The 20,030-nt window shown below is 41.5% G+C and overlaps 2 protein-coding genes across 3 annotated transcripts; one reads left to right on the top strand and one right to left on the bottom strand.

Moving 5' to 3' along the window:
* On the bottom strand, positions 303-2,312 carry LOC8081255 (tryptophan synthase alpha chain). The gene is made up of 6 exons (XM_002463692.2): positions 1,810-2,312; positions 1,287-1,691; positions 1,088-1,165; positions 886-963; positions 674-733; positions 303-555 (listed from the first exon to the last, which is right to left on the bottom strand). Exons 1-6 carry the CDS (start codon positions 2,074-2,076, stop codon positions 421-423), a joined length of 1,023 nt encoding a protein of 340 aa, XP_002463737.1. The 5' UTR covers positions 2,077-2,312; the 3' UTR covers positions 303-420.
* LOC8081254 (transcription factor UNE12) lies at positions 9,151-13,370 on the top strand. 2 transcript variants are annotated; one of them, XM_002466249.2, is made up of 7 exons: positions 9,151-9,485; positions 9,621-9,713; positions 9,837-9,959; positions 10,668-10,733; positions 11,129-11,194; positions 11,287-11,361; positions 12,323-13,370. In XM_002466249.2, the coding sequence occupies exons 1-7, from the start codon at positions 9,288-9,290 to the stop codon at positions 12,551-12,553; spliced, it is 852 nt and encodes a 283-aa protein (XP_002466294.1). In that variant the 5' UTR covers positions 9,151-9,287; the 3' UTR covers positions 12,554-13,370. The 2 variants fall into 2 exon arrangements, with proteins under 2 accessions (XP_002466294.1, XP_021306867.1); XM_021451192.1 differs by having other exon boundaries at positions 9,151-9,488.

Genomic DNA, 20,030 nt, shown 5'->3' with positions numbered 1-20,030 from the left:
TGACTTTTCTTTGCTGCTATAGCTCAGCTCAGCAGTTGCTATTGCTACTCCGGAGGCTCGACGGCCGGACAGTCAAATGCGCGTGCTGCGTGCAATGTATGCGCGAAAATGTATTGTGCGTTGGTGTGGTGTCCTGCAGTTTTGAGCAACACACACTTGCCCATCAATAATGTCTGTGCTGCAAGCAACACTGGCTGCTAGCCCTGCTACGCGTCACTGCTTTTTTTTTGTTTAAAAAAGAAAATATATTAATATTTCAATTTCTGCATCGACAAATATACATTCTATTTTTCTAAGAGCCGTTGTTAATATAGTATACCTCCTTTATAAATATTGTGTTGCACTGTAGCTTATGAATTGTCCCGTTTCCGAACAAATTTACATTAAAAATAGCATCAACATGTTTATTAAGTACTATACTCATTGCAGTGCATTCTTCATGCTCCTTGCATATTCCTTTAGCCTTTTGAGCCCTTCTTTGGGAGATGTTGCTTCACCCAGCTGCTTCACCATCGCACTCCCAATGATCACTCCATCCGCACCCCACTCTGCAATCTGTTCAGTGAAAGGGGAAACATGCATGGTGAGTCTAATAATTTTACGATAAAATCAGCCGGACCATAATAAATAATTAAATCAAAGGCAGTAATTAAAAAAAATCGACATACTGTACCTGTTTTACATGCTCAGGCTTGGAGATGCCAAATCCAACAGCCACAGGTTTATCAGTGACCTGATTGCAAGCAGCAAGACACATGCTCATCACTGACTGACAGTATTTGTTCCAGCATGATATGTTATCATGTTGTGCGTGGTGTCGATCTGTCGGTTACTACGTACTAAGAAAAGGATGCATTTTTATTTTTGTTTCCTTTATTACTGTACCTGTTTAACCTCCTGAATGAGAGACTCGACACGCGTGTTCACGTCTGCACGGGAACCTGTAACTCCATTGACACTCACCTGCGACGACGACAGTGAAATATAAATTGTCATCAGCAAATACGAAGGCACAATATAATTAAGCTACTAATAACAGCCAAACACTGGGGTTGTTCTTCCTTTTTTATTTATGGCAGGCACATACAAGGTAAACAAAGCCTTCGGAAGCTTCTGTGATCTCCTTCATCCTCTCTTCCGGTGTAGCTGGCGTCGTAAGCAGCACCTGCATGCATGCAGAGCCGGTGTTCATCATGTCATGGCAGACTGCCGGTGCTGCTGGAATCAGACAACGAATGCACATCCTCTCCAATGCATGTTGCATGGTGATCGAGTCGACGACGTACCAGCTCGAGGTCGTTCTTGATGGCTTCACTCCTCAGTGCACACGTGTCCGCGTAAGGCAGATCAGGCACTATTAGGCCGTGTGCACCCGCATCCTTGACGGCGGCGGCGAAGCCGGGCAGGCCCCACCGCACGATGGGGTTGAAGTAGGAGAAGAGCACCACCGGGCAGGACAGCTCCGGCGTCACCTCCCTCAGCATCGCCAGCACGCCGTCCGGCGTCGCGCCGCCGCCCGTCGTCCGCGCCCGCGCCATCGAGGCCTGGATGACCGGCCCGTCGGCGTAGGGGTCGGAGAAGGGCACGCCCAGCTCGATGACGTCGGCGCCGCAGGCGTCCAGGAGCCGCAGCGCCTCTGCCGTCGTCGCCAGGTCAGGGTCGCCGGCGGTGATGTACGGGATGAACGCCGTCTGCGGCATGCGATGATCACGGCGCGCGCACACCAAAGCTCGATCAGTGTGTGTATATATATATATATATATGACAGAAAGCACACACAACACGAACACGAGTGCGCGCGCGGCGCACCTTGCCCTGCGCCTTGAGCCTGGACATGGTCTGCGACACCGGCAGGCGGCACCGCTCGCCAGCTGGCTTGGGCGGCCCCGGTACAGGCGGAGCCGGCGGCGGCGCGGCGACCGCCCTGACGACCGCCGCAGCCTTCTTTCGCTGCGGCATCTTCTTCACCGCCGCCGCGGCCGCCCGCCTCGAGGGCAACGGCGACTGCTGAAGAACCGCCGGCGAAGAAGACGACGACTGGGATGTCGATGCAGCCTGGACCGCGAACAAAGCCATGCAGTACAGCAGTAGACGGTAGGTGGCCGGACAACGTACGGAAGCCGGACTTAGCTTGAAGCTTACTACCCGACTGCTATTGTAAAGAGTCACTTGTGGCTTGCTGATAGCTCCGAGTGGCTGTGCTGTGTTTCGATCTGTCGCGGACGCTGGAGCTGGAAAGCTCGATCAGTCAGGTCAGGTAAAATTTCCTCAGCTCAGAGCGCGCACAGGGCTTTTCGAGTTTTCGTCGGGAGGGAGGGATGATGGGATGCATGGGACGCTTCTTCCCACGTTTATAAAAAAGCATCGCGCCCACGCGCCGTCGCCCTCACGGCGGCAGCAGGCCGGATGACTGCGGCGCATGAGGTCAGCTGGAAGTCGTCAGGGACGACGCGGCAAGGATTCGCCGCCGTGGGCCGTGGCGCCGTGCCCGTGCAAGCTTGGTAATGTGTGGTGCGCGCGCCGTCGATGGGTACAGCGGTTGAGAATTCAGATGCATGCATGCGGCCGGTTGGTTCCCGTGAATGAACAATTAAAAAACGTGTTGGTCCCGTACGTGTGATTCGTGGCCCGGTGTATTCCTATTGCACGTCCGCTGGTTCTAAGACTTTTAGATGTTATGCAAACACTTTCTATTTTTTTGTTTTGAGGACTAATCTTATCTTTGAGGGAGGGTCATGTTCGCTTGAGTTTACTTGTCGAACCTGCTAGTCATTTAGCAGTGATTTCTGTCGCAATAAATTAATAAATAGTACTTTCAGCTATAGCTTTTCAGCAAGCGGACTTAGCGGAAATTCGATACTCTATCTTAAATAACGGAGGACGTTAAAAGCGCAAACCAAAGGTTTCTATGGCCTAACTGACTTTTGAAATGCGTCTTTGGAATCAGCAGTGATTGCTAAGCTTAAATATTAATATCATCTTGAGTTTAGCATTATTAGGGCACTCACAATGCTAGAAACTACGTATAGTTTCTATACCCATTAAATTTTATAGACATTATATATAGAAACTATGGTCCCAATAGATAGTTTCTATAGAATATTTTTATATCCAATCACATTCATTCTCTCTCCATTCTTAACCAATCATATCACTTTATGTCTTGGATTTTGTGTGGACATGGTTTCTAACTTAGACCCAGTTTCTATAATTTTTACTCTCTCTCTTCAATAACTACATTGCCACATCACCAAAATGCTTAGGTGGCACTGCAATTAATGTCTATAGAAACCATGATAGTTTCTGCATTGGGGAGTGCCCTTCCTCTTAAATCTTACTTAAAGCTCTACTTGGTGATCTTGGGCGGCATGATACAAGACTCAAATGAATATGCTATCATAGTAATTAAGGGCACTCACAATGCAGACTCTATCATAGAGTCTAAAGTTATTTATTACCTCGAACAATGTGGACTTGGTGTCTAAATAAGACTTGGAGTTTATTTTTTTCTACCTCTTTCTTCAATAAATATGCTGTCACATCAGCAAAATACCATAAATAATATGTAGTTAATTGTCTTGGACTCTGTGATAGAGTCTTGCATTGTGAGTGCTCTAAGAATGTCATCTACTTTCTCTGTCCCTAAAAGCTTCAACTTCTAGAGTTGTCCTAAGGGCACTCCCAATGCAGAAACCATCGTGATTTCTATAGATATTAATTGCAGTGTCACCTAAGCATTTTACTGATGTGGCAATGTAGTTATTGAAGAGAGAGAATAAAAATCATAGAAACTGGGTCTAAGTTAGAAACCATGTCTACACAAAATCCAAGACATAAAGTGATATGATTGGCTAATAATGGAGAGAGAATGAATGTGATTGGATATAAAAATATTCTATAGAAACTATCCATTGGGAGTATAGTTTTTATATATATAGTGTCTATAAAAATTAATGGGTATAGAAACTATATGTAGTTTCTAGTATTGGGAGTGCCCTAAGTTAAACTTTTAAAACTTTGACCGAATTCCTAGAAAAAACACTAATCTTTATAGTACCAAATTAATCTATATAAGATACTCATTTTGTGTTATAGATATTGATGCTCTTTTCTATAAAGTTGGTCAAACTTAAAAAATTTGACTGGCACGGATTCTAGGAGTTGAAGCTTCTAGAGACAGTGAGTATAACCTAACATTCTTGTTTTAATCAAATAGAAAAAAAAAAGGAGATGTTTGAATCAAATAATGCATATTTTTAACTAAGATCAAAATTTGAAAGTTAAGATCTGAAACTGTAACGTCATGACAAGAAAGAATATATAATCTTTGATAAATTCATGACAAGCATATGAAGATTATTGTAGAATATTCTTACATTAGAAAATGGGCAGTCTACAAAAATAAAATATCTTGATTTTTAATACTAAACATAATAAACTAGACTACTAATACTTATGTTTCTTAAAAATTCTAGTCCATACAAAAACACTGGTTATAGTTAAACTGTACATGTACGTCTGAACCGAGACATGCTTGACCACAAACAAGTACAAGGCTTCTTAAGCAACACAAAGCCTCTGCTTGGTTGTGCTTGCATAGGCTGTCTGCAGCCGCAACTTGTAGAAGCGATCACGCGAGCAGTTTCTGTTTCTTTCCTTTGTGGAAAATTCAACGGTATGCTTCCTATTTCTCCATTTGATGTTCATTCACACACATTGATAGAGAAACAACATAATATACAACTGTGTGCATTCGGCGCTTATGTGCAAATATAACTTGTTGCGTGTTCCAAATAACCAAGGTGTAATTACACATTTATACACGATGAGAGATGAAAAATCAAACAAGAAATCAAACCAGTTGGAGCTCTGTCATCAGCAATGCAAGCACGTGCAACTGATCAGAGAGTCGTCCCGCGCGCTCTGCGAATGAAATTTACATTTGTTTTGATAAATGTGTTGGACATACCTGAAGCCATAAATGTGTTTATACTAATATAAATTTAGTTAAAGTTAAAGATAGTTTAACTTAGACCAGACCCAAAAATTACATCCTTTTCTATAAAAACAAGTTGAGGCTAGCTAGTTAGCAAATCCCTTTGAGTTGTAAGTCTTGCAGTTCAACTACATGCTCCTCACGGCTTAAACTTTGAAGGCTTCATGCACTTGAACGTTTCAGGATTATTCAGATGAAAGAGGACAAAAATATTGAAGATTTTTATTTACCAAGTAAAAGTTGGCATTTCTAGTCAGCTGTTCAAGGTCCTCAGCTCAATTTAAAACCGATGAGTACAATTCTTGTTGCTGACTTCAACTACAAATTTTCAGTGACATCATCTCATGATGTGGTGCTCCATTTGAATAAATTCTTCAAATTTGATGGCGATTTTAAAATTTCGGTGACATCATTTGTGCTTTTCTAGTCAGCTGTTCAAGGTTCTCAGCTCAATTTAAAACGGATGAGCTAGTACAATTCTTGTTGTTGACTGCAACTACAAATTTTCAGTGACATCATCTCATGATGTGGTGCTCTAGTTGAATAAAATCTTCAAATTTGACGTCAATTTTAACTTGTTTTGTAAACCACTTTTTTCGAAGCTGAATAAAATATCTACTGGTCCAGTTCAGTCAAAAAAAATGGTGACATTATTATATCATTTTTGTTTGTGTGTTGCGACTACCAAGAGATGAGTTTATAGCCGGTGTACTACCAGTTCAACTACATGCCCCTCACGACTTAAACTTTGAAGGTTTCATGTGAGCGTTTCCGGGTTATTCAGCCGAGTGAGGGTGAAAAACTAGACTACTAATCTTAATTTGCCAAGTAAAAATTGTCATCCCGAACGGTTCAAAGCTTCCCAGCTCAATGTAAGATCTCCAAGCATATAGTGTATTTATTTGGTGTTGTCATTGTTATTTAAATGGTAAACGGTTGATCACCCTTTGACATTTACACAATATTTAAACAGAGTTATTCAAGCAGTTTTGCATAGCGCTACTAAAAGTTACTCAGTTCCTTTTTAAATGTTGTATCGAGAAGTAACTAGTAAATTAGTTATTAGTTAAGCATGCAAATAACAACTAACTAAACTATTAGCTAGATATGTTCGGGAACACTAATTATTAACAGCTATTCTCCTCTTAGGGCCGGTCCTGAGGGGGGGGGGAGCGGCGAGGGGGGTGGTCGTCCTAGGCCCCTGACTAAGAAAGGCCCCAAAATATATTATACAAGTGTATGTAGTAACAGTAGAATTAAACCAATCACAAAGTCACGCCTTGATCACAATGATCAATGTGCACGTATACCCGTCTCTCTGTTTTTAATTTTTACCATTGTGAGAAACCCCATGATGCGGGCCCTCATGTCATAATCCCAGTTCTGCCCATGTAAGACAGTTAAAAGGTGGGCAAATGTTTTTTTTTCCCTCGACCGAAATTACATTTGGGAAAAGAAATTGGCACTTTGTTACAAGACATAAGCCATAGAGGTCATTATAATTTTCTTTTCCATTCTAAATAGATACATAAGCTCACGTACATATATGCTCACGGCCATATATAGTGGCTTGGCAAATTCCTGCAATATATATTGATATCATCGCTGAGTGTATGACTTAGCGTATAGGAATGGTAATAGAAACTTGAGGTAACATGTATAATAAATTATTATTGATATTAACATTGTTTTTAAAACATGTTATTAAGTGTTTATTAATTATGTGAATATATCAGATTTATTATTTTATTAAGTATTTGTATTAAGGGAGCATAGTTATAGATTTGTTCTAGGCCCTGAAATCTCAGGACCGGCCCTGTCTGTCTCCTCTCCTTGAATTCACCTTTCGTCGAAGAAGACGCCGACTCCACAATTTGGCAACGAACACGTGTACACTCAACAAAAGAGACTTTTGAGGCTAGGTGGCATGTATGTGCCACGTAGGCCATGTGTTTTTAACGAGTTTCATTTTTAGATTAATTTAACGAGTTTCATGTTCTCTTTACTAGTATTGCTGCTCAATTTATACTTTGAAGCACAGTGAAGTTGTCGCCGTCTGTGAGGTCGCCATCAACAATCACTGAGGAGTGAGGACCTTGTAAAACACACACACTGAGGACTCTCACGTTTGAAATCTCTAAAGGTGTATCGAAACACTAGGCCTTGCATGGGCTCCGTATCTTGGACCAAATATTCTCTTCCCCACGGTTGGACTTGGACGGAGTGGATCTAAAATTTCTTCTGCGAAGTTAAAGCCCAATAGGCCCGAATCCAGGCCCCTAGTCCCGTGTTCCACTCGATGACGAGCAAACGGCCTCACCTATTACAGCAACTCTAGCGGTAGCCCTAAAACAGGCCCCCTATTTTTTATTTGGGTGCTCCCTTAAAAGGGTGCTCAAAATTTTTACTTTCACTCCAACAGCACCCCAAATGAATGCTCCCAAATCTAAATTGGCAGACAGTGACATGTGGGATCCACACGTCATTTGGGTCAAACCTTTCTTCCTCACATCCTCCACACGGAGGCCAGGACGCAAAGGAGATGAAAGCTCTCGATGCATCAGGGCAACGCCCGCGTGGCGGAGACGAGGCCATGTCGGAGTTGCGCACCAGTGAATCTACCCAACGGTGGAGGTCGGGGGTGGAGGGAGGGAGCGCGGTAGTGGAGATCGGCGCTGGAGGGAGGTGGGCGAAGCTGCGTCTGTACGGTGTGAGGAGGTAATGGTCACACCAGCAGGATGGGGCTGGGTTGTTGGACCAACATGAATGAGGTCTGCAGGGAAGATTTGGGTGCCCACCCCAAATTGGGGGCTCTAGTAGAGGCTCTGCTGGAGTGCTGTTTTTACACTGAACACCCATATTTAACTATGGGGGCTCAAGTAGAGGCACTGTTGGAGTTGCTCTTATTGCATACCGCAGGCCGGTTGCAGTGGGAGAGCGAGCAGCGCAGCAGACAGTTGCCGACTTTGGCGATATGAGATCAAATTGCATTTAGGTCATATTTGGATGTATGTATATTTACTTCAATCTATATGTGTTGAAGTATATTGAAATGAAGCTTAGTTTAGTTTCACTCTAATCTATTTTAACACATGTGGATTAAGAGGAATATATACGCATCCAAATTAACAAAGGCTTTAGGCTTGCACACTCCCTAGTGAATCATTCCAAAACGAAATACGCACAGTTTATGATAACTGCTGTGATGTAGATCGAAATTGCCATATAGACAAAATGATGGTTTTAAAAGTTAAAGACTTTAGGTTTTTTTCTGTTATAGGTGAGGTAGAGAAATGGGGACCAAACTTAGGCTGATGATGGTTCAAATGACTTTTTTCCTATAAGAAACATTTTTTTTTTGAAAAAATAGCAGTGAGGAGAGAAATACAAAGTTATAAGGTCGTATTACTTGTTCCCACTATTTTAAAATATAGGACATTTTGGCTTTTTCTAGATGTATTGCTTTTGATATATTGTATATCTAAATACATAGCAAAAATTATGTACCTAGAAAAGCGAAAACGTCTTACAATGCTGAATGAAGAGGGGTAGAAAACTTAGGTGTTCGGTTTAAAGAATCAAATCATTTTAGATGAGTTGATACATCATGAGTCTATTTCTCAATTTGATAGAATAACTTCATTTCTCGTATTAGCACTCCCTCTATTCTAAATTATAAGATATAAGATTATTTTTACCATGTACCTAAACATAGTGTATATCTAAGTACATAGTAAAAACTGCACTAAAAAAACAAAACATCTTATATTTTTGGAATTAATGGAGTATTAACCGTTAACTTGTGAAGAATAAAGTGACGATGGATCAACTTATTTCATTTCATAGACTAAATAAAAAAATAATGAAAAGCGACAAGATGATAAACTCATTTCTCAAACAAAATATCATATACTAAAAATACAAGGCACCAAAAAGATGAACACCGAGAAAAGCATGTCATTACAGAACCAAAGGCGAACATAACCGAAGGCGATTTTTTTTTTTCTGAGAGGAAGACGATCGGCCCATTTGTATACTACCAATCCTCTCCCGTGCACACTAGCCCACGCCTGCCGTCTCAGCCCACATGAGGCTAAGGGCCCACCTCGCCATGAGGCGACCGGGATAGTGAATAAAAGGCGAAGCGACCCACCCACCAGTCCACGATCCCCACTTCACTCGCCGACGAGCAAACGGCCTCCCTTCCGGGCCGTCGGCGGCAGCTGGAGAGCGAAGGCGAGCAACCAGCTACCGTTGCCAGCGGGCACAGTAGGCCCCTCGGTGCCAGGACATGGCCGGGCAACCGCCGCCGCAGGGCCCGGAAGACGATTTCTTCGACCAGTTCTTCTCCATGGCGGCCGGCGGCTCCTACCCCGCAACCGCGGGCGGCGGGCGCGCACCGGGGGACCAGCCCTTCTCCCTTGCACTCAGCCTCGACGCCGCGGCCGCCGAGGCTTCCGGAAGCGGGAAGCACGCCGACGGTGGCAAGGTGGTGAGCGCGCCTCCATCGTGCCCGCTTTCCCCTTTTCTGGCTTTTCGACTTTGCACTTGCACCTACCAGTACCAAACACGAGCGTGTGCGTGCGTGCGTGCGGTGTGCTAAGCTCTTCGGTCGCCTCTGCAGGATCGGGAGGCTGTGCAGCTCCCCGGGCTCTTCCCGCCGGTGTTCAGCGGCGGTGTGCAGCCGCCCCACCTCCGCCCCAACCCGCCTACCCAGGTACGTACTATGCACGCTGCAGCGGGGGTGTAAAATCATGCGTGTTTTCGTGGCTAATTTGCAGCGCGTCCCCCTCTAACTGTAACAATTTTTGGTGTGTTCTGGGTTCTGGCTGGGTTTCAGGTGTTCCGCGCGCAGCAGCCGAAGCAAGGCGGGGCGGGTGTCGGGCCACAACCGCCGGCGCCGAGGCCAAAGGTGCGGGCGCGGCGAGGGCAGGCGACGGACCCCCACAGCATCGCAGAGAGGGTAACGAAACGATCTCTGCAGTTAAAAATCGAGTAACTGTGCCATTTCCCAATTAATGCTGTTATGTTATGATACGTGATCTGTACAAGTCATAGCCTCATATTGTTTTAGGGGGTTATTATAGATTTCGGTGAGTGTTTTTCGTGGGGTTGCTGAGTGATGCAGTACTCGTAGGCAGTGTTTTTTTTTTTTTTACCTTTTTCAACATGCTCAGGCAATCATTTGTCGTATGTCTCGTTTTGAACTCTGTGATTGACGGATCAGCTTCAAATTGCCCCATCTCTGGTTTTCAATGCTCTGCATTTTCTTTGGTTGCAAGCAATCAGTAACCACAGGTTCAAAGAGAGCTGAATGTATTAAGCTAGATTATGTGCTGCAGTTTAGCGCCGCTGGCCGGGGGTATGCCGTATCTTTTCTTAAAGTCTCAGCTGCCATGCCGTTGTATTGTAGTATAAGTTGGATGATTCATGTTCTGTATATATGTTGCATGTGTAGCATATTCTTTAACTTTAAATAAGGTAGCTGCTTGCTTTGAACTTCAGTAACATGCTTCTGATAGCAGGAGAATTATGCCTGCTGCTTGTGCTTATACTTATGGATGTCCAGTACACCCAGATTTAGATCTGTGTTTTTCACTTTTTATTTCCTCTCGTTTTACAGTCCTCTATCTATTCATCAGTGTTTTGAACCCTATTTGATCTACTGCAGCTAAGAAGAGAGAGAATAGCAGAAAGGATGAGGGCCCTACAGGAATTGGTGCCCAATACAAACAAGGTATTAATGTCGTCATACTTGTAGGTGTTATTATTATATAGGCAAAGACCCTATAGTCATAGTTCACATGCCTGCCACTGACAGAATCTTAGCAAGTGATCTAAGCTATGATGTTCTGACGATATTATATTATTGTTGTGCTTGTTCCTCATTGTCGTGTTGACAATCAAGTCTTGTGCTTTTGAAAAACTTATTGTCATCTCACCGGGAATTGTGCTACATGAGTGTTGTATGCCTTTACTTTTGAAATAAGCAAGCATGTATCCTCAGGATTATGTAAATATTTAGGACAACACATGATTTTGAATTAACAGATCCAAGTGTGGTTCACCATGTAGGTTAAAAGATGACACAGAGAAACTTCTGATATTATGTTTCATTTTTAAACTATGCAGACAGATAGGGCAGTTATGCTAGACGAGATCCTCGATTATGTGAAGTTTCTGAGGCTTCAAGTCAAGGTTCAGCTCATTATGCTGACATCTCTGAATCATTAACCACCAGTTGAGTTACTTGTTTGATCACTGATGGGACCTTGATTCTGTAACGTTAGGTTCTAAGCATGAGCAGGCTGGGTGGTGCTGGTGCTGTGGCACAGCTGGTTGCTGATATCCCACTTTCAGTTAAGGTAAGCCTGTGATTTGTGACTACTGACTATTGCCCTCTGGTAACTTCGCTTTTACTGCCATGAGATTATCAGCATAATTTGCTCATGCTCTTTATTATTTGTTATGTCTTATCAAATCAAGCCTATCAAGGCATCATTGTATCGCCACAACTGTGATAAAACTGTAAACCATTTGCTCTTGTGTGTGATTTTGTAAATCTTAACTATAACTCTTCAAAGTTTTAGACCATTAATAATTGCTATTTTTTTCATTTTTTTGAATTCTGATTGGGAATACATAGCCTTTGTGCATCACCCTGGTGTTCAAACTCGAAACATTTACGATCCTGGTTTTCATATTGACACTTGATAATTGTTACTTTGTTAGAATTGCGACTAATGACAGGTTTGGCTCAAATATGCTATGTATCCTGTTATCAGGACACAAACATACATTTTGGTTGTTTCTTTCCTTGGTAAATGCCTTTAGAAATTTGCCATTGACATACATGTTTCTCTTGTTGAAGTTCTCTCTTGCTCTTTCTTGGAATGGTGTTGAAAGGCACAGTCCATTCATCATCTTATTTCAATCATGAGTTTTACTCATTTTATGATATGTTTTTTTATGTCACCACGAACTGTTTCTACTCCTTGCTTTCAGTGACAACCACTGTGGCCTACAGTTCAAACCAACAAACAATTTCATCTTTACTATACAGCAGCTTGATGAAGTATACCAGCCATACTTTCTTGATTTACCATCACTATCTCTAGGGTCTTTTTTAGTATGCTTCACCATAGGCATGTGCCTTAATCCTGCTTCAAAGCCCAATTTCTGACGCCTTGCATATCCTCAGGTTGCTATAATATAACGAGCTTTATTTCTTTCTCGAATGAACGTGTTGTGACTTGAAAAAATAATTTGAATGTCCTTTTCCGTATCTATTGGTTGGTGATTTGGATCTTCCTTTGATTTCGTTAGGGGGAAGCAAGTGATAGTGGAAGCAAACAGCAGATTTGGGAAAAGTGGTCAACGGATGGCACAGAAAGACAGGTCGCAAAGCTGATGGAAGAAGACATTGGGGCAGCGATGCAATTTCTCCAGTCCAAGGCACTCTGCATGATGCCCATTTCGCTCGCCATGGCAATCTATGACACACAACATTCACAGGATGGACAACCAGTGAAACCAGAACCCAACACTCCTTCCTAGTATAGTGGCAGCAACCGTAACATGCATCCTTACGACTACTAGCAGGCGTTAACATATCAAAGTGTAAGATAGAAATGCCGGCTTCGATTCACTAACAAGGAGGCAGGAAAAGACCTAAAAGATCCTCTCCACTTGAAGTTGTACCAATGGTATATGATATCGCCTTTCCCTTTCCGATCTTTTGTTCAAAGGTGCTTTAATTGCGAGGATATGGTAAGCAATAACCTGCTCATGCTCCTACATCTTTCAATGCCCCCTATGAGTGTGAGTGATGGAGAGAGCTGCTAAAGAGTCTGGCATGCTCTCATAATGTTTCTTTCCGGGGCTGTAGTGCACTAGCCATACACTTTGTGGTGGGGGCTGCTTTTTTGGTAGTGGATGTTTGGACTAATCAAAAGGGATTGATGTATGAGTGTGTCTGCGGCCTGCACAAATGGGTTGACAAAGTTTGAATACAAGATGAAATGGAAGATGATGTTGATAGCGATGTTCTTTCTTCTCCATTTTTCCAAAGTGGAGGGCCGAGTCTTTGGTCAATGGAGGCTGAGCATGCGTTTCAGCATGCTAGTGGATCTGCTATCTACGTGCAATCCTTTATTTATATGGATCCACACTCTTGATAAGAACATTCGTATAAAGTTGGGATGAGATTAATCCTTCAGTGTGTTGGCATTCTCTGTTATGAGTTTATCTTCTTCACCATCATTGTTTCACATGCTCAGCAACCGTGTGTTTGCGGTGTTCACTTACGACTTGTTAGTTTTTGGAATGGCTACTTGAACTACAATCTGAGAAGAAAAAATGAGTGATTGTATGACTTTGATGATTTGTTTCATGGGTGATTGCTTCTTGTCGGTAGTTATTGAGCTTTATTTAATAGACTAAATGTCCCTCGGATTTTCCACAAAGCATAAGCATTCTTTCCTTGGCTTGATTTCCTTTTTATTAGGTTGTTTGGTGGAACTGTATTTGTTATATGGGAGGCTTTTTGCTAAATAAAGGGGCAGCGACCCAACTTTTATTATACTAAATTGAAATGCTGGTTTTGAATGAAGAGTGTTAAAAATTATTTCTCGTGTGATGTTTTTTTTCTTCTCCCAAATGGATTCGTCGTTATATCGGTGCTGTTAGACAAAGAGTAATCCCCAATTTTAGAGGATGTTTGATTGGAGGTGTTAAAGTTTAACAAGTATTGTGATATTTTCGTTTTATTTGGTAATTAGTATCCAACCATAGACTAATTAAGCTTAAAAAATCGTTTCGTAAATTATTCTCTAACTGTGTTTTTAGTTTCGTAAATAGTTTATATTTAATACTTCATGCATGTGTCTAAACTTTCAATGTGATAGACGGTAAAGTTTACCACCTCCAAGTAAACAGGGCCTTAATCTATTGACTACTGTGATATAGGCAGAGTCAACATTCAGCAATGCCGAAGGTTCATAATTTGTTTTGCCTAAGATAGTGCAAGACGAACTTAATGTTGAATAGCTTCATGCTTACATGAGAAATAACCCTGCTTTTGGTGATTGGTAACGGTTGTACTAGTACATAGCCTTTGTTTGTGCATCATTCTGCAGCGCGTGATGTTGCTCCATGCTGAACATGGAGTTGTTGTTGCTTTGCAACACTCCGTTTGTTCTCCTAGTGGAAGCAGGTGTTGTTCACTTGCCCGAGAAATCATGACTAAAAGTACTATTTGCTGATTTTTGTAAAAGAAAAATAATGATTGGTAGATTTAGCAGATAAGTTTAAATAAACTGGACTGCAGTGTCTGACCGGTGTTAACTATCGCCGATTGCCTAGCAGCAAGGCGGATTGAAAACTGAAACAGATCATGGCAAAATAGTTTTCATGTTTTTCTGCTGCATATGCATATTGGGTAGCAAATGACAGAACACTTTACATTTGTTTTGGGCTTGTGGGCTGCGGGGGCAGTTTTCAGATTTTTTTTCCTTTGATAATGGTCAAAATAGTACCGACCGTTACAAAAAATAGGTATTTAACCCATGTAACCAACAAATCTTCCAAATCTTCTTCAGAAAATAAGAGGGTCCCAGCGATTGCACTTCTATCTCACATCAAATTCATGTTGTTTTGTTGTGATAAAAAAATACTACCGAATAGCTAACAGATTTGAGTAAAAAAACTTAAGCGAATAGAGAGAGAGCAGGCCAGGAAGGAGTCCCTCACGCTTGAGCTAGTTTCACAGAAAATCTAAGGTTGAAACAGTGCCCCATGAAATGAATCGATGGATGAGAAAACAAGTAAAGTAATTCTATTTTTTGCAGGTAGGATCTAACTTTTTTGGAAAAACAGGAGCTTGCTCCTTCTAAATATACATAAATAGATATAAAATAAGAAGGAAAACAGCCAACCAAAAAGAAAAATAGAGAGAAATTTTAAAAGAAGCTATCTAGCCAATCACTACTGTGTTTTTCTACTGCTGTTGTTGGAGAGTTTTTCCGTGTATGTATGTTATACTCACCCTATCTCTAAATACGATCCCTACATCAAAAGTGGGCACTCGATAGTGCTACATCACCCACTAACCCGCGAGCCGATGGATAGGGTGACAAAATAATCTGGTACGTCCGATACGGATCGGTTCGAGTCTCAATTTCAGTTTCATGTGTACTACTTGTTTGTGAGATTGCGATAACATAATTCAGCTGAAATACTCAATATATTATCCATTCTAGATAATGACCTTGATGTGGTAGAGCTCATGCTATTTATATAGTTGCTTAACTTGTTTAATTTGGTACATCCTTACAACACAAAACTGAAACATCAGGTTCAACACCTAAAATGAGGTGATTTGTTTTATAAATCTCATGCATTGCAGTATATGTCTTCGAGTTTGCCTTGCCAGCCTCTGATTACTCTTGACTGTAATCACTCATGATTTTATTGTTAAAAGAAAATGCAATTATGTCATGCTGAAATATTGAGAAGAGTACAAATTTCTTGGTGGAACTTCAACATGTCGGTAGTATATTAATGAAAATGATATACCAGCAATGAGAACATTTCAAAGAGGGTATTATTTCAATTCTGAATATAAATACAAACACTTATATCTTATCTATATAGTCATGTTTCGTTAATTCCCTGAAAAGATGAGTTATTCAAAGGAATACCTGCAAAATAGAATAAACACATGGCACAGCTGGGTGCTAGAATAGTAGTTAATAGAAGTTCTAGTCACTTAAAAAAATAACCACTGCTTAACTTAATTAGATCGTAGAAGATAAGCAAGCGAGGACTCAAGCTACTGCGGTTACCGGGGAGGAAAATAGACTTTGAAAAGGGTGGAAATCGCTGTGTACTTACTTCTTCTTGCCAAATGGACAGTAGGAAACCACAACTATCTTATGTAGTACTTCCTGCCGAAAGGACGGAATCACCTATTGTAACTACTGATTTACGAATTGACGCAGCCAACTGCAACGCTTCGAGCTCCTGGAGACGTTATGTCGTGCCCAAGTTACGGAGAAAGAGTCGAGATGCAACCCGGTACGATGTCAAGGAGTGGTGCGAAAGAGAACCAAAAAGTTCAACTGGTCTTTTGCAAATGGTTTGATTTCTCTTGTCCTAGCATCGCGCGGGTATCTTACTTGTAAGAAGGACCTTAGGAGTAGGTAACCCGTTCGCTATCCTTGTTTCTATTGCATTCTATCTCATCGTATCACATTCTGTTCTACGATTCCACTTCGACAAAAGGAAAGAGCATACCCAAGTTCAATAGCTTTACGTCCCCGCTTCTTAGTGATAGGTTTCTAAAGTATCTATCGCTATGTGCCCCTCCCCGGAAAAAACAAATAGGCTCGGGCAATTATCAGCTTAGGGACAGCAAGCGGATAGTAGATCTGGCTCCATCCCTTGAATCTGTTGTAACTGATAGAATCTTGTACGAGAGACCCGCAAATAAATAGAGAAACCCGCTTAAAACGCTTTTTAAGTAGAAGCTGCCTAGCTAGCTAAAACAACCTATCCAGATGCATATCTCGATACCTGTTATTCCGGTCGGTGCTTCTTTCAAGGGACAACCTCTGCTCGTAGTTCATATCTTGCTAGCTCTGTCCCAAGCCCCTCTTTCTAGTAGCCCTACTAAACCTATGAGTTGACTCGTGGAAATGTGAAATATTTATACAAAGGGGGAGAGATCAAGACAATGTAGCAGGGTTGGTTATCTAATTGGCTAGTTAAACATGACGTGGTTCATAGGTCTTTGGGCTTTGATCATCGAGGAGTCGAGACTTTACAAATAAAAGCGGGGCGTTTAATTATTTGAATGTATCAGCAGAATTTTTTGATTAATTCGGTTAATTATCCTAACCAAGATCGATTGTTTGATCACCGCAATTATTTTTATTCTGAGTTTTATTCTCAGATTCTATCTGAGGGGTTTGGGATTGTTGTAGAAATTCCACTCTCACTCGAATCCTTTATTCTTGCCCGCTTCAAGATATGATGACTAATTAAACAATCTCAACCTTGGGGTGAACAGTTTACACTGCTTATGTTTACTTTAACTTTTTTCTTGTACGTAGTTATTACAACTTCCCAACAGATTGCCATCTCAGGTGACACCAGTTCAAAAACTGGAACTCCAAAGCGAAGACTACATGGAGCAAGTTGTTGAAGAAAAAACTCTATTTGACCTCAAACAGATAGTTAACTATACGTATTTAAAACAAAAAAATTTAGTGCACAATCACACTGATTTCTTTAGCAGAAAAAGAACAATGGTGCTACAGAGCTTGCAGAGTTACTCCAGAATAATACTAGGCGATGATGGATATGACTGCACAAAAGATGGTTGCTCATTCAAGCAGTATGATTGGAAGTAAGAAAACTCCTCTATAACTAAACCTGTAACATGCGTTCAGTAATTGTACTATATCAGTTTCTGTAATACCGAGGTTGTAAGCAGTATGCTCTGTCGATAATTTCTCACCTCCCACAAATGTTGCAATAGTATTCTCACCTCCCACAAATGTTGCAATAGTTCTTCAGTTATGGAACTAAACTTTACCTGCTAAATTACCATCTTGGTTGCAGAATATTACCAATCTTCAATGATACTTTTTATGTATCTAAGCATTACCCCCTTAGCAACCAGCAATGGCTATCTTTCTATCACTACTCATTGCGCTGTATAGAAGAGGACGACCTGTCGCTGATACTTGTTGGATGGATAAGAGATAGATGAGCTATTGCTCGGCAGAGCAGCTCTCTCAATGCAACATGATCCTTCGCCTTCAAATGATCCTTCACCTTCAATAGATACTCTCATTTGGAGATAATTTGATCCAAGAAATTTTATTACTAGAAACAAACATGTATTACAACAAAAAAGTAATTATCCTACTCCACTCGACAAAAAAACTCATATGAAAAAAGGATCCATCAACGCTGCAACCGCCACAAGCATTTCTAGTAAACATATATACACACTATCGCTATTAGCACCTCTAAAGAATTGAGACTAAATAATAGATTTTGAGATTAATGAAGTTATCGTAGACACTTGTAAAGGATTGAGACTAAACGATAGATTTTGACATTCACAAAGTCATCATAGATGCTTTGTTGTCGATGAGCACCTGTGTTAAATGAAATAAGTCTAGAAAAATATTAGCACCAATGATCAAGTCGATAATTTAAATATAGGAGGGCAGATTCATCTTATTATATTAGATTATGAGATAGCAAATAAGTTGTGTTGGCCTAGGCCCAAAAGGAAGGGGCTTGTGTATGTAATACATAATTACTAATACATGAAAAGAAAGGTAATAAGACACCTACCTTATGAAAGTCCCTTTGGTTAGGCTTTCCAACCTGTTTTTGCCTTCCCAAAATCCAAAAGCCAACCCGACCAGACCAATAGGTGCTTTGGTCCAAAAACAACTTTTTTCCTCCTGCTTTTACCTACTGTGAAGGTGGGTAATTTAAAAAAAAACCCACCTACCACCGATATGAGATACAAATTTGTTTTTTCCTTTCTATTGTATTCTCGTCTGTAGAAAGGAGAGGCCATGGCCGAGCTTCGATGGATTTGCACGTCCTACATCCACATAAAGGAGATGTCACGGGCGAGCTCTGCCTCCATGGGCGTGAGCTCCACCTAGGCTGTCATGCCCTAGGCTAGCAAGCCCTGGCCACCATGCCTAGTGGTGCTCCTCCTTCACGGCTTGACCAACGAGAGGAAGGAAGGAGGGGCTAACGAGCGAGGTCCGCTCGTTAGTGAGATAGGAGAGAGTTGACTGAGGAGGGCTCACGTGAGGTCCGCTCAACAGTTTTCTCAAAAGCCAAAGCTACTCAATCAAATGGCTTTTGACTTTCTCACAATCCACACCTCATAGCAACTTTTCTACATCCCACACCTCACAACTACTTTTTCAAAAACCATAGCCCAACCTAAAAAAATCAGGCCGAAGCCTAGGGGTGCATAGGGAGCTTCCAATACTATAGTGTTTTTTCTAGAATGAAGATGCATCGTTAATTTATGCCACTTAAACCATGCCACACAAAACAAGTTATGACTCATCATCTTGTTATGTGCATGTGAGTGATGGAGGATCTTGAGATAAAACTGTTGGGGAGTGGGGACAAAAATAAAGTGCATGTATTTCAACAAAAAAAGATTAGCTATAAATTGTTGCATGTTATAAGCCTATGTTGTTTTTTCTATGCTCCAATAAAAAGCAAACATGCCACCCAAAGTGCATAAGATTAATGTGATAGGAGAGGTAAGAGATATATGTAATGGATGAGCTCATAGTCTTCGTGCTAAAGCATATCCAAAGCCTTGCATGTCTCAAAAGTCAGAAGAAAATTGAGGTGATGGGAGTGCTAAGAGATAACGGTATATAGAGCAACATAGTAGTATGCATGTTCAAGCACTTTTAGATTAGGGTTTAGGGGGTTAAGAAGTATTTTAATTAGAAGCCTATGTACTACATAAATGTATTCTTCCATAAAATATTACTGAAAGGTCCTTGTTTGGTTTTGGTAATTGAGTGACAACTTAGGTGGACTAATAGTGTTTATATGAGATACACAGGAGATTAGTCCACAGGTGATGATGTGATGATGGAGGAACTCATTGCATATGAGACATGACATGGAGTCATGTGACCAAGGTGGAGAAGATCAAGATGAGGCTTGGCTTGATGGACTGGTTGCAAGAGTGAAGGGCAAGTCGGAGGCTTTGAAGCGAGGGACCGCGTGTGACGGTGAAGCTTGAGCAAGACTTGGCGCCGATGGACCGAGGCAACGGTGAAGAGCAAGTGAGGTCAAGATCGATGAACCAATACGGTCACGTGATGATATGAAGTGGATCGTATCATTTGGTGATTGGTTGGTGCATGTGTGAAAGGTCCTAATATGGCTAAAGGGGGGGGGGTGAATAGCCTATTTAAAAATTCTATAAAAACACTAGAGCAAGAGGTTAGTAAATAACAAAGCG

The sequence above is a fragment of the Sorghum bicolor genome, chromosome 1 (genome assembly GCF_000003195.3).
Source record: "Sorghum bicolor cultivar BTx623 chromosome 1, Sorghum_bicolor_NCBIv3, whole genome shotgun sequence".
NCBI classification, from domain to species: domain Eukaryota; kingdom Viridiplantae; phylum Streptophyta; class Magnoliopsida; order Poales; family Poaceae; genus Sorghum; species Sorghum bicolor.
Note: the sequence above shows the minus strand (reverse complement) of the source record. Positions and strands in the feature narration are given on the sequence as shown.